A 23525-nucleotide genomic window follows, 5' to 3' on the forward strand; every position below is an offset into this window, starting at 1 on the left:
ACAGTACTGAAATTATCTAATTTCACATGAAGAGCGTGAACGTATAAATAGATTTCCCTCAGATATTCAGCAGTATTCCTTGAAGTAAACCACTCAATATTTGCACCACGTAGACCGACACCAGCAGACGTCCTTGCTTGTGTGCACTCGTGTGCAATATTGAATCAGAGAGTGAGTTCTTGTAGCCATTTGGCATCTTTCCAGCAGTGAGTAAGCAGACAGAGAAAAAGGCCACTGCAGTACAGCCTGTCCCACACCTCCAAACACATCTCTTACTCTATGCACATATCCATGACAACATAACGCCTAATGGTGACATTTGAATAACAGAGAGAAAAATAGCAAATGAGGAAAAATGAGGAATGAGAGAGAGGCGTCCTTAGTCCACAAACGTACTTTACGCAAGTACACAGCCAGACATGTCATTGCTTTACCAACACTTTGTAAGTGTACAGTCCCGCTGCACTTGACATGTGCTCTTGAATAACTGTGTTAGCAACAAAGCTCAGTACTCAAGGGAGCACTAGAGTTACCTCCAATTGTCTGTGCCTTTAAAGGGATAGTTCACCAAAAAATGAATATTCTCTCATCATTTACCATCATGCCATCCCAGATGTGTATTACTGTCTTTGTTCTGCAGAACACAAATGAAGATTGAAGAATATTTCAGCTCTGTAGGTCCATACTATGCAAGCGACTGAATGCCAAAATATTTACGCTCCACAAAGCACACAAATGCATCATAAAATTAATCCACACGACTCCAGTGTTTTAATTAATATTTTCAGAAGTGATATGTTAGGTGTGGGTGAGAAACAGATCAATATTTAAGTACCTTTTTGCTAGAAATTCTTCTCCCTGCCTAGTAGGGGGCGGTATGCATGAAGAATGTGAATCACCAAAAACACAAGAATAAGAATGTACAAGTGAACTGTTTATCACCCACACAGATTATATCACTTCTGAAAATATTCATTTAACCACTGGAGTCTTATGGATTACTTTTATGCTAACTTATGTAATTTGTGAAGCTTAAAAATGTTGGCACCCATTCACTTGCATTGTATGGACCAATATAGCTGAGAAATTCTTCTAAAAATCTTCATTTGAGTTCAGCAGATGAAAGAAAGTCATACACATCTGGGATGGCATGATGGTGAGTAAATGACGAGAGAATTTTCATTTTTGGGGGAACTATTCCTTTAAACCTGATCAACAAGATTACACAAAAAATCAACATGTTGTTTCCAAAAGTTTATGTACCCTAAAACCAACCCCATACTGCTGAATTTCTGACAAGCGCCACCTCATTACACATTTTTGCATACAGTTAAATGTATTAATCTTATAGAGCTATGTCACTGCTAAGTAATCATGTTCACATAAACAATGAACACAATTTGGAGGTCGAATTTTCACTCCAAAATAAAATAAAATGTTCCACTTAAGATAAATTGTGGTTTGCATTAGGGCGTATGGTTAATAAAATATGCATTACTGTTGACTTGGTTACATCATTTACATCTAAAAAGTCAACTTTATTTTGAATCAACTGTTTTCCCCTGGAAACTGGAACTCGTCTGTGCTCATTTGTTCAACAACACTTCCAGCTTCTGCCACTCGGGGGCAGTAATTCGATTTCAGCTGCAAATTTCGACATACTGTTGCAGAAATAACAGTCAGTCTCATCAGATTATTATTCAGGTAGCAAGCTACAAACATGTTTGCAGTTTCACTAACTTTAACTAATTTGCTCAGAAAGATTCACTTCAAACTCTCCAGTTAATCTGAAAAAGAAAGCTGACCATAGAAGAAGAATTATCACAGCCCCCGTGTGATAACCTTGTACAAAAACAATAGTCTTAGTAGAATGCGATGCTACACATGGTTAACACACTATAGCAATTCTTCAAAAAATGTAATTGACACTCTATTGAGTGTTTATGAAGTGTGTGTATTTCTCCAAGTGTTCTGTTCTGTGACATAATTATATTGTACCAATTGGAACGTCAATAATATGGAAACAGGAAGAGAGGTGGAAAAAGGGAGGTAGATGGACAAATGGCTCTGTTTACACAAGTGACAGAGCTGTGCCCACCTGTGAGAGAAATGAGAAGACATTTTCTGTCTTAATGCTTACTTGCGCCCACTTGCAAGAGAGAGAGAGAGAGAGAGAGAGAGAGAGAGAGAAATAGCGAGGTACCTCCCTCGCCCTCACAGCGTTTGCCTCACGATGTACGCTCGGGTTTCGTTTAGTGTGAGAATGCGTGCCATCACTTTGTTTGGCGTTGCTACACATTCTCTCGTCTTGTTTGTCGGATGGCTTGAGTGTGTATTGCTTTATTGTCTTGGCGATGTGCGCTCATTCGGGTGTTTTGTCTTGAGAGCACGTGGCTTTGTTTTGTTTCTGTATCGACGAATATCTCTATGTCTTTCATCATACCTCGTCTCCTTGTTTGCTGATTATTAATGTATTAGTCACACCTGCCCTGTCTTGTTAACCTGTTGATTTCTCTCCCTATTTTAGTCTTCGCATGTTTGCTGTCCAGTGCCAGTCTTGGTTCTCTCGTGTCGGTCTGTTTCCTCCTTCCCTGGTTCAAGTAGCCCATTCCAGTCTGCTCGGTCATGTTCCCTGTTTCCCCAGCCTGGATTATGCTAGTTTTTCTGATGTTTATGCTAGTTTTTCAGCTCTTGTGGGAGTTTTGGTTTGATTTTTGCCCTTTTGTTGCATTAAATAAACCTGTTATTTTTACTCTGCTTTTGGGTCCTGCCTCTTATCCTGACTGAGGCTTTCTATGTGTTTTTCTCTGTCTATCTCTCTGTCCCATGTCTGCAATCTTTGCTCCTCGATTGGCCTTTATAATTTCATCACCTTCTTTCACACTCTGTTAAATAATTCTATTTGCTGAATCTTTCCCCTTTTCATTCAAGTTTTATAATTGGGTTGTAATCAGACAAGGTTTTAATGAGTAAATGTTAGATAGAGGTTTTAATGAGTACAATGTGCCCTATACTACAATGTCCCAAACCAAAAACAAGCAAATTAACAGCAAACAGCAAATTAAAGGGTTATCAAAACAGACATCCTTACCCTAAACCAACACCTAAACCTAACCTATAACGTCGTAAAAGGTGATTTGATAAGAAAAGCAAAATGTTTTGATGCAACCACAACATTTCGTGTCGCTTCTATGACACTTTTGTCTCACGTGTAAGTTTGTATGTGTAGCTGGGCTTGAGTTCCTTACTATTGAAGCTAATCACATTGGAATATTTATGTAAATGTAGGTGGATCTGTAATACAAGCGTTAAAATGTATTGTTTTTTAAATTATGCTTTTAAGTAAAAGTGTTTCGATATCATAACAAAGCAGTGTGTGAATATTAGAGAAAAAATAAGTGTTTATATAGTCATAATCAGCAATTGTACTCGTCATTTTTGTGAAAGCGAATAAAACTGATAGTAGCGCCCCTTGCTTTAATTTCACTAGATCTATGCGACAAAATGTAGAACATGTAACGTAATACTTCATTTGCAAAAGTAACGTTCTATTAGACTAGGTTGCAAGTTTAAAAGAAAAGCCCAATGAAAGTGAATGGGGGACTGGAACTGTCAACCTATGAAAATGACAAAAATAAGCACCATAAAAAGTTGTCCATTAAGCTATGGCAGGGGTCGGCAACCTATGGCACATGTGCCAGCATTGACGCGCTGAGGGGTAATCTTTGGCATGCCAGAAATGGAGAGAGAGGAGTAGACCATTATATTTATATAAACCTATATTCCAAGCTACATCTTGATATAATCCTTCCTCATGATCACGCAGCATGTTTTCATGAGCTGAATGGGAAGTTAAAATGTGATAAAACTGCAGTATACCAACAGACTCGTTCAGCGAGTGCGAGCCATTCGCGCATCATTTTTTAGCTTAACTTTATTTAATTACGAGTCAACACACCCACTTTGCTTCAGGCTGCGCAGGTGTTTCATTTGTTTCTTTTTCTTTCACTCAACAAAACATGATGCAATAAGGAAAACACCACTATTAATTATTGAGATCTCCAACGCAGCATACAGGTACACCCTCCTTAAACCATGGTCACACTCAAAATGACATTAAACGATTAAAAGAGAAAACACAAACCCACATTGTGGGGTTCAAAAACTTTGTCTATTCAAAATATAAATTAAACCTGGAAATAAAGTTTTAGGATTTTGCAGGTGCGGTTCACAGAAAAGGGGTAAATAGTTGTGTGGATTGCACATGCAGCGTGAGTCTCATCACACTTTAATAGTGTTTAGACTCCCGTTCAGCTGATGAAAACACGCTGTGTGATCATGCCGAAGGATTACATTAAGATGTAGGTTGGAGTGCAGTTACAAAAAACGTATAAAACATCTAAATAAATTAGCCTGCTCATCTCTCGCTGTTGCTTGAGAGTATTACTATAGTGATTACCCCTCTGTGTGATTTAGAAAAATGTTTGGCATAATATATGAAATATTTAATTACATTTTTTACATTTTGTGATCAGTAAATCATTTTGTATAAAATGACAGTTTTTCATTTATTATCACAAGATGCTCTGTGAAAATTCACATGCAGAATCATGATTATGTCATAATTATCGGATTTTGCACACATTTTCACTCAAACTGTAATGTTGATAATATAATTTGTAATGAACAATAAATGATCAAATTAGAAAAATTTGAAAAATGTGGAGCTTTAAAGCCCCAGTCCCCATTCAGTTTAATTTTTGGCAAAGAGCAGCCTGGACATTCTGTAAAATATCTTTCGTTTTTACACAGAAAAAAAGAAAAACATACTTGAGATGAAGAGGAGGTTGTGTAAATGATAACAGAATTCATTTTTGTTTGATCTTATCCTTTGAAGAGAAGCATTGCTGTGTGTGTTGCTTCAGGTTACCCCAATTTTCAACCACTAATCTGGTGTTTACTATAACAAACTTTCTTTCATCTAAGCAGCTGTGCATTGTGAGAGACATCTGGCTGTACGGCTCCAGACTCCTGCTGCTGTCCAATATAACCTCTGCTGTTCCCATCCGTCCACACCCACAGGAACAACTCTGATTACGTAATCATCCGTTTCTCTTTCTTCCTTTCATCTCTCTGCCTTCCATTATTTCTCCTTTGTCCTTCACTCCTCCCCCTGATTGCCTGATTGCTGTGAATCATTTGTTCTCAGATGATCGACTTTCAAGAGACTTACCACACAACCGCTGTCCAACATTGCACTCCCAAATCATCTCTGCTACTGTGACCATTTACTACTACTGTAATTAAGAAATTACTTTGAATTATATATTTTTTATAAACTCCAAATATCAATCAAATCACTTACTTTCAAAATACTCTTTATACATTTATTTGCATTTTAACTAGGGGTGTCGATTAAAACGATAAAAATGTTGTACTGCAAATAAACGCATACATCAATATTTGCTGAGAAAAGCCTCTATATGGAGATATTTCAAAAACATTATTGTGACAGATGAGTGAAGCATTAAATAGGCATTAGTTAAAGTGGTTTTAGAATTAATATATTGTTTGTTTTATTTCCATATAATTTAGAAAGCCAATCACTGACCTATATTGCATTTTGCAATAGCATTTGTCAATTTGTCAGAGGTCGATTTAAGAAAAGCTCACACAGGACACATTCTTTCATTCTATCTGCACTATTTGTTCATTCTTAGCATATGTACACATGCAGACAGATGCATTATGTTGTTCTTCAGCATTTTGTGTCATGAGTGCCACATTTTTAACCTGTTGATACGCACCCCCTTTTTGAGCACAAACCATGAAAATGACATACCTGAACTTAAATGGTTGTATTTACTGAACCCTTTGGAGCAGGGTTGCCCAATACGTCGATCGCAAAGGCAATGCTGGTAGATCGCACAAAATTTGAATGTATTTCATTAAATGTTAATACAAATAAATATAATGTTTTTCCATATTTTAGTTTCTGTCTGACTTGCACTTGACGAGTACATTTTGACCAGTCGAGATTTTTGTTTATTCAGTTGCCATGACAACTACGTTCACGCCTTCCATGGAAAAAATTGCAAAGCTAGCAGTTTTTGAGGCTAGCTACCAGCAGCTAATGCCCAGATAATACAAAACTGTCTGATTCAATTCAGTGCAAGTCATCAGAATAAGGTAAATGCCCTGGCTATTGTTTATATTGTGCTGTAGGTGTTTTGGGTTTAGTGTTAAATTGAATGATATCAACATTGTACATTATTATTTTTTTTTATTAATTAGAAGATGAATTCCATGTAGGCATAAATGCAGAAGTCCCAACAAGCATTTTTTGTATTTTTTAAACAAAACTGTGTTTTTTTTAGTTGGTAGATCTTATTGAGTTGGTCATTTAAAAGTAGATCATCACGCAAAAAAGTGTGTGCACCCCTGCTTTGGAGTATGGACACAGTTGTAGTATCTTTTGAAAGAAGACACGTTGGGCTTTATATTCCAAGTTTCAGAATTAATATATGTTGTTATTTTTTAAATTAGAGAATCTGAAGTTTATAGTAATGGTAAAATAGTAAAATATTTTGTGCTGAACATGTTTTTATAATCTAAAAAAACTATAATAAAAGTGCCAGAAATAAAGAGACAACCCAGAAATTCAATGATCTCAAAGCCAAAAGTCTAAAGAAGTTATGTTTCAAATCTGAAGATGATCTAACAAAAAATTAGGTCCCTACAAGCTTACAGAGTAAAATTAAGGCTCCACCTTTCAAGACGACACAAAATCTGACTGCACTGCTTGGCTATTATGAATAAATCTACGCCACATTCTTAAAAATAGACTTTGGAGACACTCTTAATATATAAGATAATTTACAGTTTTACAACAGGAATGCTGCTCAGATTGCATAGTTTGTTGAAGAAAGATGACGAAGGTTAATTCTTTCAGGCGAGATCTCATGTAAACAATGGAGAATATATCAATATTTCTCAGATTTATCACTTTGATGGACAAAAAGTGCTATTGGATGTTTTTCAGTGAACGCTTGTCATCGACAATTGACCCAAGTGTGGCGAACTGGATTCATCTGGAGATCGCGATTACATAATAAATGTACGAAGTCCCGTTTTGATATTGCATGTTTTCATTTGTACTCCTGGCACAAATAAACAAATTGCTGTTTCTGAAGCTGTTTGCTATCGTGAAACAGAGATCGGATATCAATGTTGAACCCTTAGACCTTTGAAAAGATGCATAATTTGTTAACATTCATTACATTTATAGACGGTTAATTACATATTAAACGTAAGCAGAGTGACGTCACCACCGCGTGCGGGGAATTGCGTATCAACAGGTTAAGAGGCAGTTAAAAGTAGTTCAACTTTGAAAATGTTGAAGTATGCGTGCCATTCAGTTGTGCTCCTATTTTTGTGTTGTGTCAGTTGACAACTGATGAAACATTTATTTTCATAGTTTAAAATATTCCCAACATAGTTCCTAATGCATTCTGAGGATGCAAACAATAAAGGACATATAAAAATCAATTGCATTTTCACTCTCATCTCGCATATTTCAGTTGTGCCTCAGTTTCACAACATTGGAAAGTTGATTCGTCAATGTGAAACAAAAAGCAATTTCAAGGTGTGTTGTAGCCATAGAGGTGAGACATCAAATATAACTCCCATTTCAGCCCAAACAGAGGGCAATTGGAAACTAAACTGCAATGCTTAGGTTGCTCACATCATAGAAAGATGGTGTCTATTATCTAACAGTAACATATTAAGTTTTTAAGTAACATATTTACTTAATGCCAGTCAACTAAGAATGGATGGATGGATGGATGGATGGTTTACCCAACTAGTTAAAATGGGCAAATCCTGAAAGAGGACTGTGCAGTACTGCCAAGCAAAGGCCTCTCCTCTGTTTCCGACAGGGATAAAGACAGGGAAAAAAGACAGGCCTACAAAGTACCTCTGGATGACGGCAGCTGACTCCACCTCCCTCTTTCTCCTCTTTCTCTCTGCTAGACTCCGGAAAGCCCTGCCAGGAGGCAACAACTTTAATGCCAGTGAGGGCGAGAGCTCACTGAAGTGCGGTTAGCTTCAGAGGTTAGAGTCATGCGCATGATGGGGCAAGGTTAGCCTGATGTTAGGCAGGAGGATCTCATTTTGGTTAAATACACTAGGTTTAGCCACTAGCAAAGCCTCAGAATGGATTAAAGTATAATGAATGGGGTTCATGCTGACGCGCACTGCAGAACGTTTTGGATGGTTTTTTTTTAATGTGTTGAAATTTTCCCATGCTCTTTTATGTTATTTTTGGATCACAGTAAGGCCGAGTATCAGCAACTCTCCCACAATATAAATCAAACTGGTCTTACAGAATCACTATGCTATACCTATACATTACTATAGTGTACATTTTCTCAAAATTATTTGATGTAGCTCACTGTACATATCAAGGTACTTTTAAAGGGAAATGAACACCAGAGGCGCTACAACAACACAAATCACGAGTAAGACAGCAGATAATCAGTGTATAAACACTTACTTTTCACCCTGTTCCTCACACAATGTTGTCACATCTACACACTCTTACTGTATTGCATGACTTGCATGGCGGAAAAAGGGTTTTAACCTGACAACACGATGGACAGATTACAACCTACCTATTTATGCTAATTCCTCATCCCACCAATCAGAGTTTCCATTTCTCCTTCAGTTCAATTAGATCAAAAATAAACAATGTGTCCACCATTTTCTAAAACGACACAATACTAAAGAATCTTTTCGCCATTGGATTCTTCAGGAATCCAATATGGAGACCCAAGTCAGATCAACTTAAAATCTAAAAAATTAAATGCATCAGCATCTGCCAGCGTTTCTAAACCATCTGCATCTAAGATAATCAGAAATATCAAGAGGAGACAGGCCTATGAAATGTGCTTCAAAACCATTTCCTGATCAAAAAGTATGACAGACAGACAGACAGACAGACAGACAGACAGACAGATGATTGATAGACAGACAGACAGACAGACATGATAGATAGATAGATAGACAGATAGACAGACAGATAGACAGATAGATAGATAGATAGATAGATAGATAGATAGATAGATAGATAGATAGATAGATAGATAGATAGATAGATAGATAGATAGATAGATAGATAGAGTAACTTTAAACACACTTGTTAGTGGTACTAAAGGGATGCTTGGGTGGAGTGGGGGAATGCTCGCATTTGAAATCACACACTGTCATTCAGTGACATTTAAAGAGTACTAAAGTGATACTCACGAAATCCTGGAGAGTATATTGGTAAGGCACACAAAAAAGAGAGAGAAAGACAGAAAAGCTTAAATAACAACCATGTTTGGGAAAAGTGTTTGTGCGTGTGTGTGTTTGTGCGTGTGTGTGTGTGTGTGTGTGTGTGTGTGTGTGTGTGACTTAAAGAGAGTGTGAATGTGTGTGTGTGTGTGAATGTGATTACTGTGTACTTTTCGGCTCTGTGATTCATTTTGACAGTAAATGTCACAAAATGAATATGTGTTACTGGCAAGACACCTGCAGTGCCATCTGTACTTGAGGTCACTATATAGGCTTCAAACTATAGTGTGTGTGTTTGTTTGTGTGTGTGTGTGTGTGTGTGTGTGTGTGTGTGTGTGCGATTACATGGGTACTCACGCCTGCATGGTTGTAGTAGCAGTCTGAAAGCTGAACATGCTCTCTTTAGGGAACCAACTGTTGTCATCTGGTAAGAAATAGATATAAGGGACCACATTAGTACAGTTGTAATGATGCAGATCTCTGCATTAGAATGAATAAAACTGTGTCAAACAATTTCACACATACAGTGCCCACAAAAGTATTTGGACTAGTGATGGGTCATTCACGAACGTTCTGACTGTCTGCTCAGACTAACAGCCTCACCTGTTGTTCCTGTCAATCAGACACACAATGTCAACCGATGAACCAATGACGCGTGAGAGAGGGCGGAGCCAACTTATTATGTTACATTTCTATGCACTTTGTTTAAATATACATAAAAAAATTATACTTTAAATGCACATGTGAAATAGCATCCTTCTTTTTGACATTTATTTCAATTTGTTGCTGCAGTTTTGCAAATTGTTATTTTTCTTTGATATGTGCAATATTCTATTATCAGTACCGTCGCTCCATACATGCATACTACGCAGTCTGCATAGGGCACCAACTCCCTAGGGGGGCACCAGAGAGTCCAGCGGCTGTCCTTACTCGCACGATATACGTTATTCAAGCACCTGAATGCAGTTGCGGAACATAGTTGATCGCTTCACGCACATATCCCGCGGGAACTCTGCGTAGGGCATCAATTTGGCCAGCGGTGGCCCTGTCTATTATGCTGTTGAGACTGTATTCATTTTGAATGTTTAGATTTATAAACACTTTGTTTATATACAATAAAATGTTATACTTTAAATACAAATGTTCAATGGCATTATTTTACATATCAAATCAATGCATTTTTTTATAAATTGTGGTTAAGTTAGAGTATGATTTCATGTAATAATAGAATTATAATTGTTTTAACACCAAATATAGTCAAACTATCGCAAACGGTTTGGCTTGAAAATATACAAAACATATTTTTTTTAAAGAGCCATTTGGGAGCCAAAAGAGCCAGAATGCCCATCACTAATTTGGACACTTATGTGCACTCTGTAACTTTTATCATTGTATCACCTTGGACTTACAATGTCACCCAGCGGCTTGGATGCAGCATTATTTTAAGTCAATAGTTTTCAGTTTCAGGTGCCATTGTAGACATTTAATATTCGCAGTAAGCCATGATTACTTAAACAAGTGAATGAAAGTTTCGATTAACAGGACGGTTACTGAAATTAAGCGAGTAGTATTCGGCTGGTCATGTGATTCTAAAATGGTAGCCCCCATGTGCGGACCCTCTCCAATGTAGAATAAAACAGCTTATATAAGGTGACTGATATGACTGGAGCTCAGGATTTCCTACATATAGTAAAATTACAATTCATGTCTTTAACAAAAAATTACTGAGTGCACCTTTAAGCCACACTTAAAAATTTTTGTTATTGCAAGAGATAAAAAATATCAAACCGTGGCATATAAAAAAATAACAAAGTGGCATTTGCAAACAGATGACGTTAGATCTTTTCTCAGAACTTACTTTTGTACTTAGCCAAGAAGTCAGTCTCTGACATTTAGACTTCTTCTCACTAATTCGCAGGTTAGAGTTTCCAAATTTTTACATGAATACAAAATAATGTCTATATTTCCTGCTTCTTCATTTTCACACCATTCAGATGTCACAGAAATGCAAACAATCACACATATGAACATAACTAATGTTTTAAATCTATTTTACATACTGCATATATCATTTTTTAGGAATATGTGTAACCCTAACAATGTACTTTAAACAATTGTAAACCTATTGTAATAACTAATGCCTTACATTACTTTTGACTTAAAAAGTAATTATATTTCTGTAACTAATTAATTGGTAATCAGATTATACCTAACACTGCTGAATGCAGATCCACTTCATAGAGACTCACACACACACACACACACACACACACACACACACACACACACACACACACACACACACACACACACACACACACACACACACACACAGTTCACTCCACAGAGGGAGAGAGCACAAAAAAAACACACAGGAGAGAGGAGAGAGAGACAGGAGAAAAACAGACCACGGCACATCGAACAAATCAAATCCCCCCGCTTTAAGCTGAACCCCACACCCTCTCTTTGGCCAGAGCCTTTCTCTCTCTCTCCCCCCTCCTGCTCTCCCCCTCTCACCTCGCTCCATACCAGTCACCCGGTCCACACTGCACATCCGCTCTAGTGGTGGCCGGCACTGCTTGCCTGCCTCTCGGGTGCTGCTCTCCAAGTCCAGGGAGCCCTGGCTGCGTGACGGAACCCCGGCACAGGCCTCGCACGCCAGGCCACAATCCTTGCCTTCGCCCCAGCCACGGATGTTATGTGCGCTGACTGAACTCTGTAACGGCTGGGAAAGGTGACTGTGGTGCTGCGTTTCTCCGTGGTGATGATGCGACGTTCCTGGTCCGTTTCCCCCACTGGTGATGTGCTGGGTGTGGTTGATTCCACCGCTTCCACCAGCGCCACTGCTGCTGGGGTTGCCATAATGGTGGTTGCCATGATGATGGTTGCCATGGTGATGGTTGCCACTTCCACCTATATGGTGGTGGCGGCGCTGGGTTGGAGACGACAAGTTGGAGGAGGTGCAGGGTTGTGCAAGCGTTTGGCCATGGCACGCCTCCTGTGCTCCTTTTAAGACCTCAAGTTCGAGGTTCTCCTTGCTTCCCTGGCTGGTTCCCAACATGCCGCACTCTCCAGTGATGGTGTAGACCCGAGCAGGCTGCAGGGCACACTCCACACACTTCTGCACTTCCTCTTCGGCTGAGAAGCTGCGTTCCAGGGACAGGCGGCTCTTGGAGGATGTTGTAGGAGGAGGAGGTTCCAGGTGGCCCAGGGCAGGGTTGATCAGGCTAGGGTTGGAGCTGACAGTGGAGCCCTGGAGGGAGCAGGTGTGAAGGTTGTTGTTCTGAGAGCTCAGGCTATCTGTGGAGTCAGAGTCGTGGCCAATGAAGTTGTCAGAGAGTAAGTGATCTTTAATCACACATTGGGACAGAGAGAGAGAGCGAGAAGGAGATAGGATATGAATGAGAAACAGGAAGTGAGAGGGGTGGAATTCACTAATGAACAGAGTGCAACAGTCTGGTTTTGGAAGCAAAAATACCCTTTATTTGTCCATTGGGGAATTGATTTTAATGATAATTACAAACCTTAAAAGACAGACCTACCATTAGCCCTAAGGTTGCTAATCGATGGTGAACTTGGAAATGGAAAACTCCTCTTTTATAGAAAATTCTGTTTTTCCATAGGCAGTGATCATGCAACATTAACTGCTACATAGAAATAGCGTTGAGATTTTATTTAATAAGAAAAAATAAGATCCTAAAGAGCCTAATTTAAATAAAAAGGAGGCATGTTTGTGCTGAAAATGAAAATCACTTAATATGAATATGACACAGCACAATATAACAGCACAAGATAGTGAATACAATGCAGGTTTTTGCGCAGGAATATCATGCACAAAACTGGCACAACTGTTTAGTGAATTCGCCCAACAGAGAAAAGACAGATGAGGTAACACGCTACATTAAAAAGCTGCACAGTTCTTCATGAAACAGTAACATGCCTGGAGTCTTATAAACATACTCAGATGCTATAAGGAGATCAGAAAGAAGAAAAGCAGAGACAAACAGCAAAAGGAAACGAGGAATGGGGGTAAGTAGATGTCTGACCTGATCCGTTGCGGTTCTCAGGGTGAGTGTGAAGGTACTCTCCAAATGCACGAGCTGCTCTGCAAAGACACATACACAAATTGGTCATATTGCTACAGGACAACAGAAGCATGACACCACAGTTTAATCCTAATTGTAGCATTTTTTCAAATCTATTGTTTTTTGCTGTTGTTGCGGCAACCCTTATTGAATTAACATTAACCTGCATTAAATTACTATGTTATTGCCAAGATTTGTGAAAGGCTGCATTATGTAAAATACAATGCCTAAATAGCTGTTTGGCTCTAGATTAACATTAAACAATGGCCCACAGGACCAAGGTGACGTCAGCCAATATGGAACGTTTTTACATTTTGATGGAAATTAATATTTTGTTTTTATATTACTTTTTTCTTTGGAATAACATGCACTGATGAATTGAACACAATAGGACAGGAACATGTATCAATAAAGCAAATACGGTTCATTTTGACCATGTTGACTTTAAAATCATAACTTACTGATTGCCCCTTTCTTTAAAGGCACATTTTCAAACATATACCCACTAACACAAGGAAGCTCTTCATACTAAGTCTAGCTTGACGATGATCCTTATATATCCTTAACTCTTCCTTCTTCCAGATGTCAGTGTCGGTTTCGCTCACATCTTTTTTTCTATTTCGAAATGACAGTCCAAGTGTGGTCTACTGTTAGCCTTTTAATGTCACCTGCTAAGCTGACAGCAGCCTCGGGAATAAAGAGCTTTCACAGGGATGTAAGTAATACACTGTATGTATTCTGTATGTAGTCTATATTGGGAGATTGAATGCTGGACTCTTCAAACTGGAGAATGAGGTTCAGCCTCTGCAGTGTGAATGCTGAAATGAGGGGCAGGCATGTGGAATTGCATGTGACTGTGAAAAAGAGGGCACATGGCAGAAAGAAAGGTGGGAATACGAGAGAGGAGGGAGAGAGACACATGCAGTGTAAATGTGATTGGTTGCTTTGTATTTCCGTGCCACCCACAGGTTCAGATGTAGCATTTTTATCTTTCCAGTGCAAGAGGGAGAATGCAGGAGAATTATGGATTTAGAGGGTGCTAAGGGATATGGAGGAAAGAGAGATGAGAGGGCAAAGCAGGAAAGCAGGAGGCACAATAGGTGAGAATGTGCCACTAGCGTGTAATTTCTGCACTACTAGGTTTACCAAACATAACTGCCAAGATATTCATGCATTTGGCAGACGCTTCATTCCAAAGTGATTTACAGTGCATTCAAGCTATACATTTATCAGTATGTAGGTTCACTAGTTGAGCTACAGTAACAAAAATAATGAATGACTGTTTTCAAACCAACATTGTCACACTGGAGGTCTTCATATTGTTTCCGATACTTCCAGTACCCTACGATTGGCCACACTATGCCGACTTACTGACAAGTGTCATCTCCTATCAGACATGCTTGCATCGGCTCCAGCATGTTTACCTTCCCTGTGGTGCGACCGGAAGCGCGTAGGATCATCAAGATAAAACCAGAAAGTAAATGCATTTGCAAAATCAGTGACGAGCATGATTCTGAGGTTGTATTTTTTCCTCTACCATTACATTTTCACTCCACTGATGGTTAGGTTTAGGTTTGGAATTTGGGGTACAGTTTATAAAACATGCATTCCTCTTCACTGTATTACAGCCTGTACGACTGAAAACAACTCGCTTCACAACTTGCTTTTGGGGCCCTCCGTGGACATTTCACTCTGAAAATGGTGCTCACACACCCAACAACACTTACTGCTTTTGCCACTGGGGCGGTGTTTCGAGTTTTGGAAAGCACAACCTACTGTTTCCAATTTCACTGTGAGATCAGTCCGTTCAAACATATTTCATATCAACAACACCCATATATAAAATGTCTGTACTGTCAATGTATATGTCTGTATGTGTATGTTATAGAGAGCTGTTATTAAATATAATGGAAAAATCTCCATTAGTTAATGGAGGGAGCTTTGATTGACTCAAATTAAAGGCTCATAAATAACAGTGAGGCAAAACATCAGCTTTATAACCTCAAGAGACCCTTAAAACCTCCCTCATAACATAAAAAGAACCACTTGTTTGATACTTAATTCACCAGTAGTTGTAAAGTGAGAGCATCATAGAGCAAGAAGAAAAAAACTGCTAAACAAGCTGTGATAATGTCTCTGAATTTCTTCTCAAGGAGGAAGCGGGAGCCAGGTTAACTTCCACACATAAGACATTTATTGTTCCACTTTTCAGTGTCACACACCAAGGGTTTGCTTTTCAGCACAATCCCGACACACATAAACAACAGCCTTGCTTTTCAGCAGTCACTGTAACATTGACAAACATACACACACAGCTTTGTGCGTCTCTCTCTCTCTCTCTCTCTTTCTCTCTCGAACTGGTGCCCTGGCTCCTCTTAATCTCTCTCCTAGCTGATTGGGATAATTCTCCACCAAGTGTCCATTCTTACTGCTCGGCCGCGCCTTGCTTGCCACACATGCGTCACAACCTTCCCCACAGTAGATATGTCACCGCTTGCTCAATGTAAACAGCAGGAATCAAAGAGACATTTATTTGTTTTTGCTGAGGGGCTATCATCAGTTACACCTACTGTGAATCATGGGATACAGATTTAGCCTATCAGAACCACAGATATGATATTAATAAATGATGAGGTTAGCATGATAGAAGACCCTATAAGAAAAGTCAATTCACTGGGCGACCATCTTGGAAGCACCCCTAGGCAGCTTTTTTTAAAGTCCTGTAAGTACCACTGCTATCTACTCGAATGGGGAAAGAAATCTCTGAAGAAAAGCTCAACAAGTTACATTTTAGCAATGTCAAATCAGCAATGGTCAGATACATTTTGCTCAAATTGCAAAAAAGAAAAAAAGCTGGTCTAGCTAATGAGCATGTGTATTTTAGAGTAAAAAACAGACAATGCCTCTATCAAAAAGACGAATGGCTCTTGTTCCTGAATGGTGAGATTTTCGTTTTTACAACCACCATACTGAGATTTAAAGTTTCTCCTATTTATTTTTTCACAAGTGGTCCGTCGCTTCTTTCTTATGTTTATTGTATAACAATTACATGACATTTACCCATTTAGTAGACGCTTTAATTCAAAGCTACTAACAGTATAGTACATTCAACCGGTATGTGCATTCCTAAGAATCCAACAACCTGGTCTCATAGAATCACGTTACTATAACAAATTTTTGCAAAATTAGTTTCATGTGGCTCATTGTACATATCGCGGCAGTGTCTGGGGAAATTAACATTAGATGTGCTACAACAACAATTACTTTTATTCCTTTTTCTTACACAAATCACGAGTAAAACGATAGATTATCTGGTTCATAAACACATTTCGCTGTTCCTCACATACAACACTTTTGCTATAGTGCATATAGTTTACATTTTATGTCTGTACTGCATAACCAACAACATAAGCTTATGTCATCAGATAGAGCATTGTACTTGCAACGTGAAGGACCGCAGTATAAGTCCAGCACGCAAGTCGACACGTGAGCCGGAAGTGTCAAAGAAGTACCACAAAATGATGTGGTCGCTTTAGCAATTGCTTTTTCTCTTCAAATGTGCTTTTATGATGCTAACAATTAGGTTTAGTGACACACAGTAGGCATTTGACCTCGGATCCGATATGTGTAATTAACCACAAAATGTAATTTAGCAAAAATGTGGCGACAGTCACATCATTTTCAGAGGTCAGGCTGGAATCTAACCATTGACCTTGCGTTGCTAGCACCAGATGAGCTACAGTATCACAAATGTCATAGAAATGGCATATTTTAAGGGACACTTACAAATGATCCCATTACATAAACTGATGAATTATTTTGCTATTCATGAGCATATACTAACGCCTAGATAATAAAACGAACAACAGCTCATTCTGTTCTTCATATGGTGGCTTTGGCACAAGGAACTGTGTAAATCTCTGGGTGAGTCATTGCATTTCAGGAAGCTGATTCAATCTTGTAGGGGACATGATGGTCGAGGCCTTAATGTGCTTCGGCTAAACCTGTTTTCACCACAAAAACAAATATTTGCACTCACCAACACATGGCACTCGTACCTTGAATGCAACTACCTGTTTCTGCACAATGTATGGCCCACATATGATTACATACATACCTGCAAGCACCCCACACAAAAAACCCAATCTCAATATTGCAACCTCCTCCACAGAAGCCGTCACCCACCCTGGGATTGTTCCATAGGAATCCCTGGTGGCTTGCAGTCGCCCTCAGCTTTCCTGTCGTAACGTTCAGCGACATGACACTTACGACTGCTCTATAATTATTCGGTTACATCATAAAAACAGGTTGAGTCGAAGCTAGTTATTCTCGCTCATCTCATAACAAGCATCCTCCAATGCAAGAGGGTTAATTGGAGTGCCAGTTTAGTCTGAAGAGCCACACAATCCAGCTCAAGACTCTTGCGGAGAGGGTGGTTGCAGAAACAGGCAAGGGCAAATGATACTTTACCTTTTGGCGCATAAATACCTAATGACACAGTGCTTCTGTCATAACAAACACTTCGGCTTTCAACTTGCTTTATGTGTTGGATATCATTAGAGATAAGTTCTGTTCCAAAACCTAATGACCTGAGAATCTAAAAACAGTGGGGGGAACACATTATCAGCCTTACTCATGAATGTTAATTAGGTGACATAATGTTCACTCAGTAATTTGTAATTGGCTGATATTAGTTAGATAGTCTTAAGTAATTGATAGGCTAAAAAGCATTTGAGTAGGCATAACTAGCCATATTAGGATTACTGCTTACCGACTGTTCAGTACCAGTTATGCTCAATCAACAGCATTTTTTGCATGAAGTTTATAAAAATACAAATTAAATCTACTATTTTGTCATTTCTTTAAAAAAAAAGAAAGAAAATCGCTATTAAAAGTAGGGTATTTTTTGTACAATGGAACTGAATAGGGTGATTCCACAAACATTAAAATACACGTGGTTTCAAAAGTATATCCAAGAGATGTAAACATTATAAGTGCTAGCGTAATTTAAAATCACTTTCTAACCACATCTGTGTAAAATTCTATTCAATATTAAAACTTCATTTCTATGACTGTTACGCTGATAAACACTGTAATCGATTTTATTACACTAAAATCATGTACAACAGACATAGGCTACACTAAAATCAAGCTAAAGGATAAAGCTTATGTCTTGTGGCTATGCTTTTGAAACCATGTGTATTTGAACATTTATGGACGGGCCCAATATACATCCATTGTAAGAGCCTTACTGTAACCAAATTTATTTTAGAAGCCTAGGAGCCATCCCTAGTTATAATGGTTGCTACACCCTTGCTTCTAAGGCAGCTATAGCAGTTATTGAATCTCAAGTGACTGATTTGGAAGGCTCTACATAAGGGAGAAACTCTGTGTGCCAAACAAATCGCACTCCACATGGGAAACTTGACTCATAATTGACAATTTAACAGAGTCTGATGTTAGCATGTTGCTAAGCTAACAATCCAGCACTCGAATACGTATTAAAATACACAGCACATACTCAAATTGGGCAAAATAATATATTTTTTAATAACACTAAAAATTTATCAATAGATTTTGAAAATAATGTATGTATTTATAATTAACAATTTTCTTGTTTTATCCGCCATCTTGGATTCGCCTTTATTTATTTTTTCCATTAAGCTCACTGTAATGCATTCTGGAATTAACTTCTCTGTGAAGGACATGTGTGATACTTCATTAGAATTTGGATAAAACTTAGGAGGCACCTTAATTAAGATGCCAAGGACAGCCTTCATGTCTGGAGCATGCCTACCTATAATGCCCCAAAATGGTGCCTCTGCTGGCAGCTCGCCATCACCAATCTCTTGCTTCTAACGGCTGATGGGACTGTACGCAAAAGGTAATTAACTATTCACTCAGATGCACTCAAATTTAACACTGTTTCTTTTTTCTGTTTGTTCTACTGAGCTTTGGTTAACAGCAGCTAGAAGACCCAAGCCGGGGAATTTTCAAATAAATAAAATATCAGAAGAACCACAGGAAGATGAGACAGAAGGTCTATGTGACTGATAGAGATAAAACATGGAAGCATTTGAAATAAGATCAGAGAAGACTGTGGAAACTAGTGGAATTCAATATGCCAACACTTCTGAGATTTACCCAGTTGCACCAATGCAGGCATCCAAATCTTCTCTGAACCATTTACAACAAATATAACCATTATTTTGTTTAACTAACATAATAAAAAAGAACAGGGGTGAATGTACTGAAAACCTGTACTTGTCACATTTGATTTTGGGGAAAATATAACCCAGACATGTTCTTGACATGTTTTGTGAGATTAATCTTAATGCAACCTAGTAGCAGCCAGACATTTCTATACAGGACAAAGTTCAGGTGTAATATTTAAAGTAATGAATGCTGAGAATGCATCACATAGACAGGTGCTTCTGTCCTAAGATACTTTAAAATGACTTTAAAAAAAAAATTTAATATTGTTGAGGCTTCCTTTATCATAATGTAAATTTATTGCATATAGTCTACTATATTACTCTTTTTATTCTCCTGTTCATTTAGAAAAGCCATTTTGCCAGTTTGTGCAAAGGTTTAAGGCCCCTCTCTCTCTCTCTCTCTCTCTCACACACACACACACACACACACACACACACACACACACACACACACACACACACACACACACACACACACACACACACACACACACACAGCAGGCATTCTTGCATAAAGCACACACTTGAAAATTCACATTTAAAACCACTCTCAAACACAATAATATCATCATGCAGTACTCAGCAGTTTTTGTTTAATCAAAAAATGTGGTTTCTTTTGATTTAGAATCACAAGCACAGATTCTGAAAATGGGATAAAAGGTATGTAAAAAAATAAATAAAAAATCTAATAATAAAAGTTGAAGTGTGTAATTACTAGCGTCACCAAACGGAATTGCAAAAATAAACCGTTTTCAAATGGACTCTAGAAAACTCATAAGCAGATAGTCCCCAGGGCGAGCCAATGTTGATGTGTCGTGTTGGATGGGACGCTCAAACAAACTATTTTGTCAAAAGTTTCTTGGGACACCTCAAAGTGAAATCTACCTACAAACGGCTTTAACAAAACAAAAGAAACGACAGCAATTTATCTAATAAAAACAAATCATGTTGTACTGATGAAGTATGCAATTATTCAATTAAACTGCCTGTCTAATACTATACACTACACCATATTCCGTTTGAGTGGAGACACTTCTTATAAAGGCAGACACTTCACTGGCAGGATTCTCAGGGATCCTTATGTATGTACTTCAGGTAGACAGGTCCTTGAGAACAATTTTAAGGTGAGTGGCTAACCTGCATTCAAGATGCGCTCGGGGAGAACAAAACAATCGAGCAATTCTGATCCATCTCTAACAGACGGTACGGCTGATCCTTTGACATTTATTTCCTCTGATTTATCCTTAACTAGTTTTCCCCAAGTGGATACAGGAGCATGGCAGAGGCAGATTAATAGCATGTTCTGGAAGGGCATGTTTTACAGCATATGGGACTTGTGCTGCTGCAAATACCACAGATTAAAATGTCACCCTCCTCCCTCGAAGTCTTCAGAGCTGGGCTTAATGATGTTTGGAACACCCACCTTTGCCCACAACGTACCCTCTCTTCAACCCTTGCTCAACCCTTCTTCTCTCTCTCTTGCATAACAGCAGAGACAACAATGTCAAAAGCATAATGGCAGAGTGTCAGAGTCATCCTGAGATCTGCATTATCTCAAACGGTCAGAATAATTACAGTACACGCTCTGATCTCTGCCACCAGATAATAAATAGAGCAGGAAGTAAAGGGGAAAGATGTAGCATGCACTGAATGTTTTAAGTGTATAATAAGTCGAGTCTCCTCAAATGGGTTTACAATAAATACTGCTAAAACCCCAAAAAGAAATATTAATCACTTTCGTTAAGGTGCATAACTCATCAGGCATCCTTTGTGCTTTCACATACTTGAAATTGTGTGGTTTTGTTCAGAAGAGATGTACCATTACTTTACTATGCAATTAGACTTACAGTTTTCAATAAAACTGGTTAATATACTTATACTGACTTACATTAAAGTAGGGACCAAAGCCATATTTTGGGTCCAGAATATCGTAGCAACTTGGGGGTTGGCTCTTTTGACTTAGGCCAGTAAGCAAACACCTAGCAACCGCTAAGAACTCCTTAGCAACTGCAATGTCCTAACAGCCACCCACAACACTCTTGCATTGTGGTGGCAAGGTTTGCTGAGCCACCCACTAATACCCATTAATATGGTTAATCATACTTTACCTGCTGGGGAAGAAATGCTTTCAGCAGATTAGACCAGCTTAATTCCAAGGTCTTAACTGATTTTAAATGTTTAATGCTAGCTTGTTATTGGCACGATTGGTAATTGTTATTGGCAAGAAGACAAGATTGACCAGTGTTGGGTGACCCACAAAACCAGTATGAACATGCTCAAACATACATTGTAATGGTAACACGCAAAATATGTTTTACTCGTAATACTGCAGCTGTTCTAGGCTAGGTTATTTCAGCAGGAAAAAATGAAATAAAATAAAATAATAAACTTAAATACTGCTATATGTAAAAATCATCATAGGTATCCTGTTTTGATATTTAATATGAAAATCTTTCTCTAGAATGGACGCAGGGTACGGCTCTAGAAGCTTCCTACAAAACTCTTTGAGAACTTGTGAAAATGGCAGCATTCAGCGGACTTATCCACGCTCAAAGGTCAACGAGTCGCTTCTTATCAACCTTCAGAGTGTTGAACAAAAACACACTCAAAAGAGCCTTCCATTCAATATCTCGGCTTACACAACAGAAGTCTCTTCAGATATGGCAGGCATGAGAGAATGTCAGAGACGGATACTTAAAACGCCCCAAATAACAGATCAATGAGTTTCTGAGTCTGTTTTAAGTGCCTAAGTTTGTGATTATGCTGCGCTGATCTCACACAGCTAAAACTGACATTAGTCGTCTCAAGGCTGTCACCGAGGTCAAACTCATACATTTCTCATTATGTCTCTTTTGAATATAGAATTTCTTATATTCACTCCTAGAAGTCCTAGAGGTGAGTGGCATCAAGCAAAATAGAAAACTTTCTAAACTTTAGCTTCAATTTAAGGTCTCCCTGTTAATGACTTTGGAGGTTTACAGAAGTTTTCACATCACACTGCCAAAATGATCACACAGGAAATTGACATGAAATCGACCCCTTACTGACAGGCATCATTCCCCGTCACACATTTTTGCAGCAATTAAAATACAACTTGCTTTTGGTACCACTCTGAGGACAATTTACCTTGAAACTAGAGCTCACATTTGCAAAAATGTTAAACAGCATTTCCAGTTTCAGCCACTTGGGGCACAACCTCATAACGTGACGTCACACTAAACGCCATTTTAATGCGATCTTAAGGTGGAATCGGAAATATCATAATTATGGCCTATGAATCACATTTCGCAGCTTTCTTTATGCAAACTAATTTACTTTTGTGTTAGATACCATGATAAAAATAAAACATCTGCATTGTGTAAAAGTGGTGTAGGTAAATTAACCATATATCCACTGTTACAAAAGGGGGGCTTTTGGCATTGCTCACTGTTTATAATGTCCTGGTTTGGCCACAACTGTAAACTGTTTCCAAATTAAATTAATGAGAAGTCAGAATAATGAAGGTCTATCTCAAAAACAAGAGCTTCCCAGGTGCATTGAAAGCCAGCTGAGATACATGAGATACATCTGACTGCTTTTTCCTAAATAGCATCTCCCTCTAATTCTGCTGCCCCTATTTTTCATCTTGATGTTAGAAGCTGCAGGCTGTCCGAATAAACTTGCATATAACAAAGAAATTACAAATGGATCTCTGCTTGATGTGCTTCTTCAAGCAATAGAACAACACTTGTAATTGAAATAAATGCATAATTTACATTTATGCACTTGGCAGACCCTATGAACCAACATGAACAGTAGCAGTTTTAACCACTATGCAAACCACACAATTGTGTGGGGCCCCGTACATCAGGGGTGGGAGGGGTGGGCGCCCAGTTGGAAAGCTCAGCCAAAA

General features: G+C 38.5%; 1 protein-coding gene across 1 annotated transcript in view; it reads right to left on the reverse strand.

The window, feature by feature from the left end:
- Positions 1-23525, reverse strand: part of LOC127625203 (NMDA receptor synaptonuclear signaling and neuronal migration factor-like) — a 47268-nt gene that overhangs the window by 18877 nt on the left and 4866 nt on the right. Inside the window, exons 2-4 of the mRNA XM_052100338.1 lie at positions 13380-13438; positions 11851-12681; positions 9691-9757 (exon numbers count right to left, since the gene is read on the reverse strand). Of these exons, the coding sequence (XP_051956298.1) occupies positions 9691-9757; positions 11851-12681; positions 13380-13438 (957 nt within the window). The remainder of the gene's footprint in view (positions 1-9690; positions 9758-11850; positions 12682-13379; positions 13439-23525) is intronic.

This window comes from Xyrauchen texanus, chromosome 31 (assembly GCF_025860055.1).
Source record: "Xyrauchen texanus isolate HMW12.3.18 chromosome 31, RBS_HiC_50CHRs, whole genome shotgun sequence".
NCBI lineage: Eukaryota > Metazoa > Chordata > Actinopteri > Cypriniformes > Catostomidae > Xyrauchen > Xyrauchen texanus.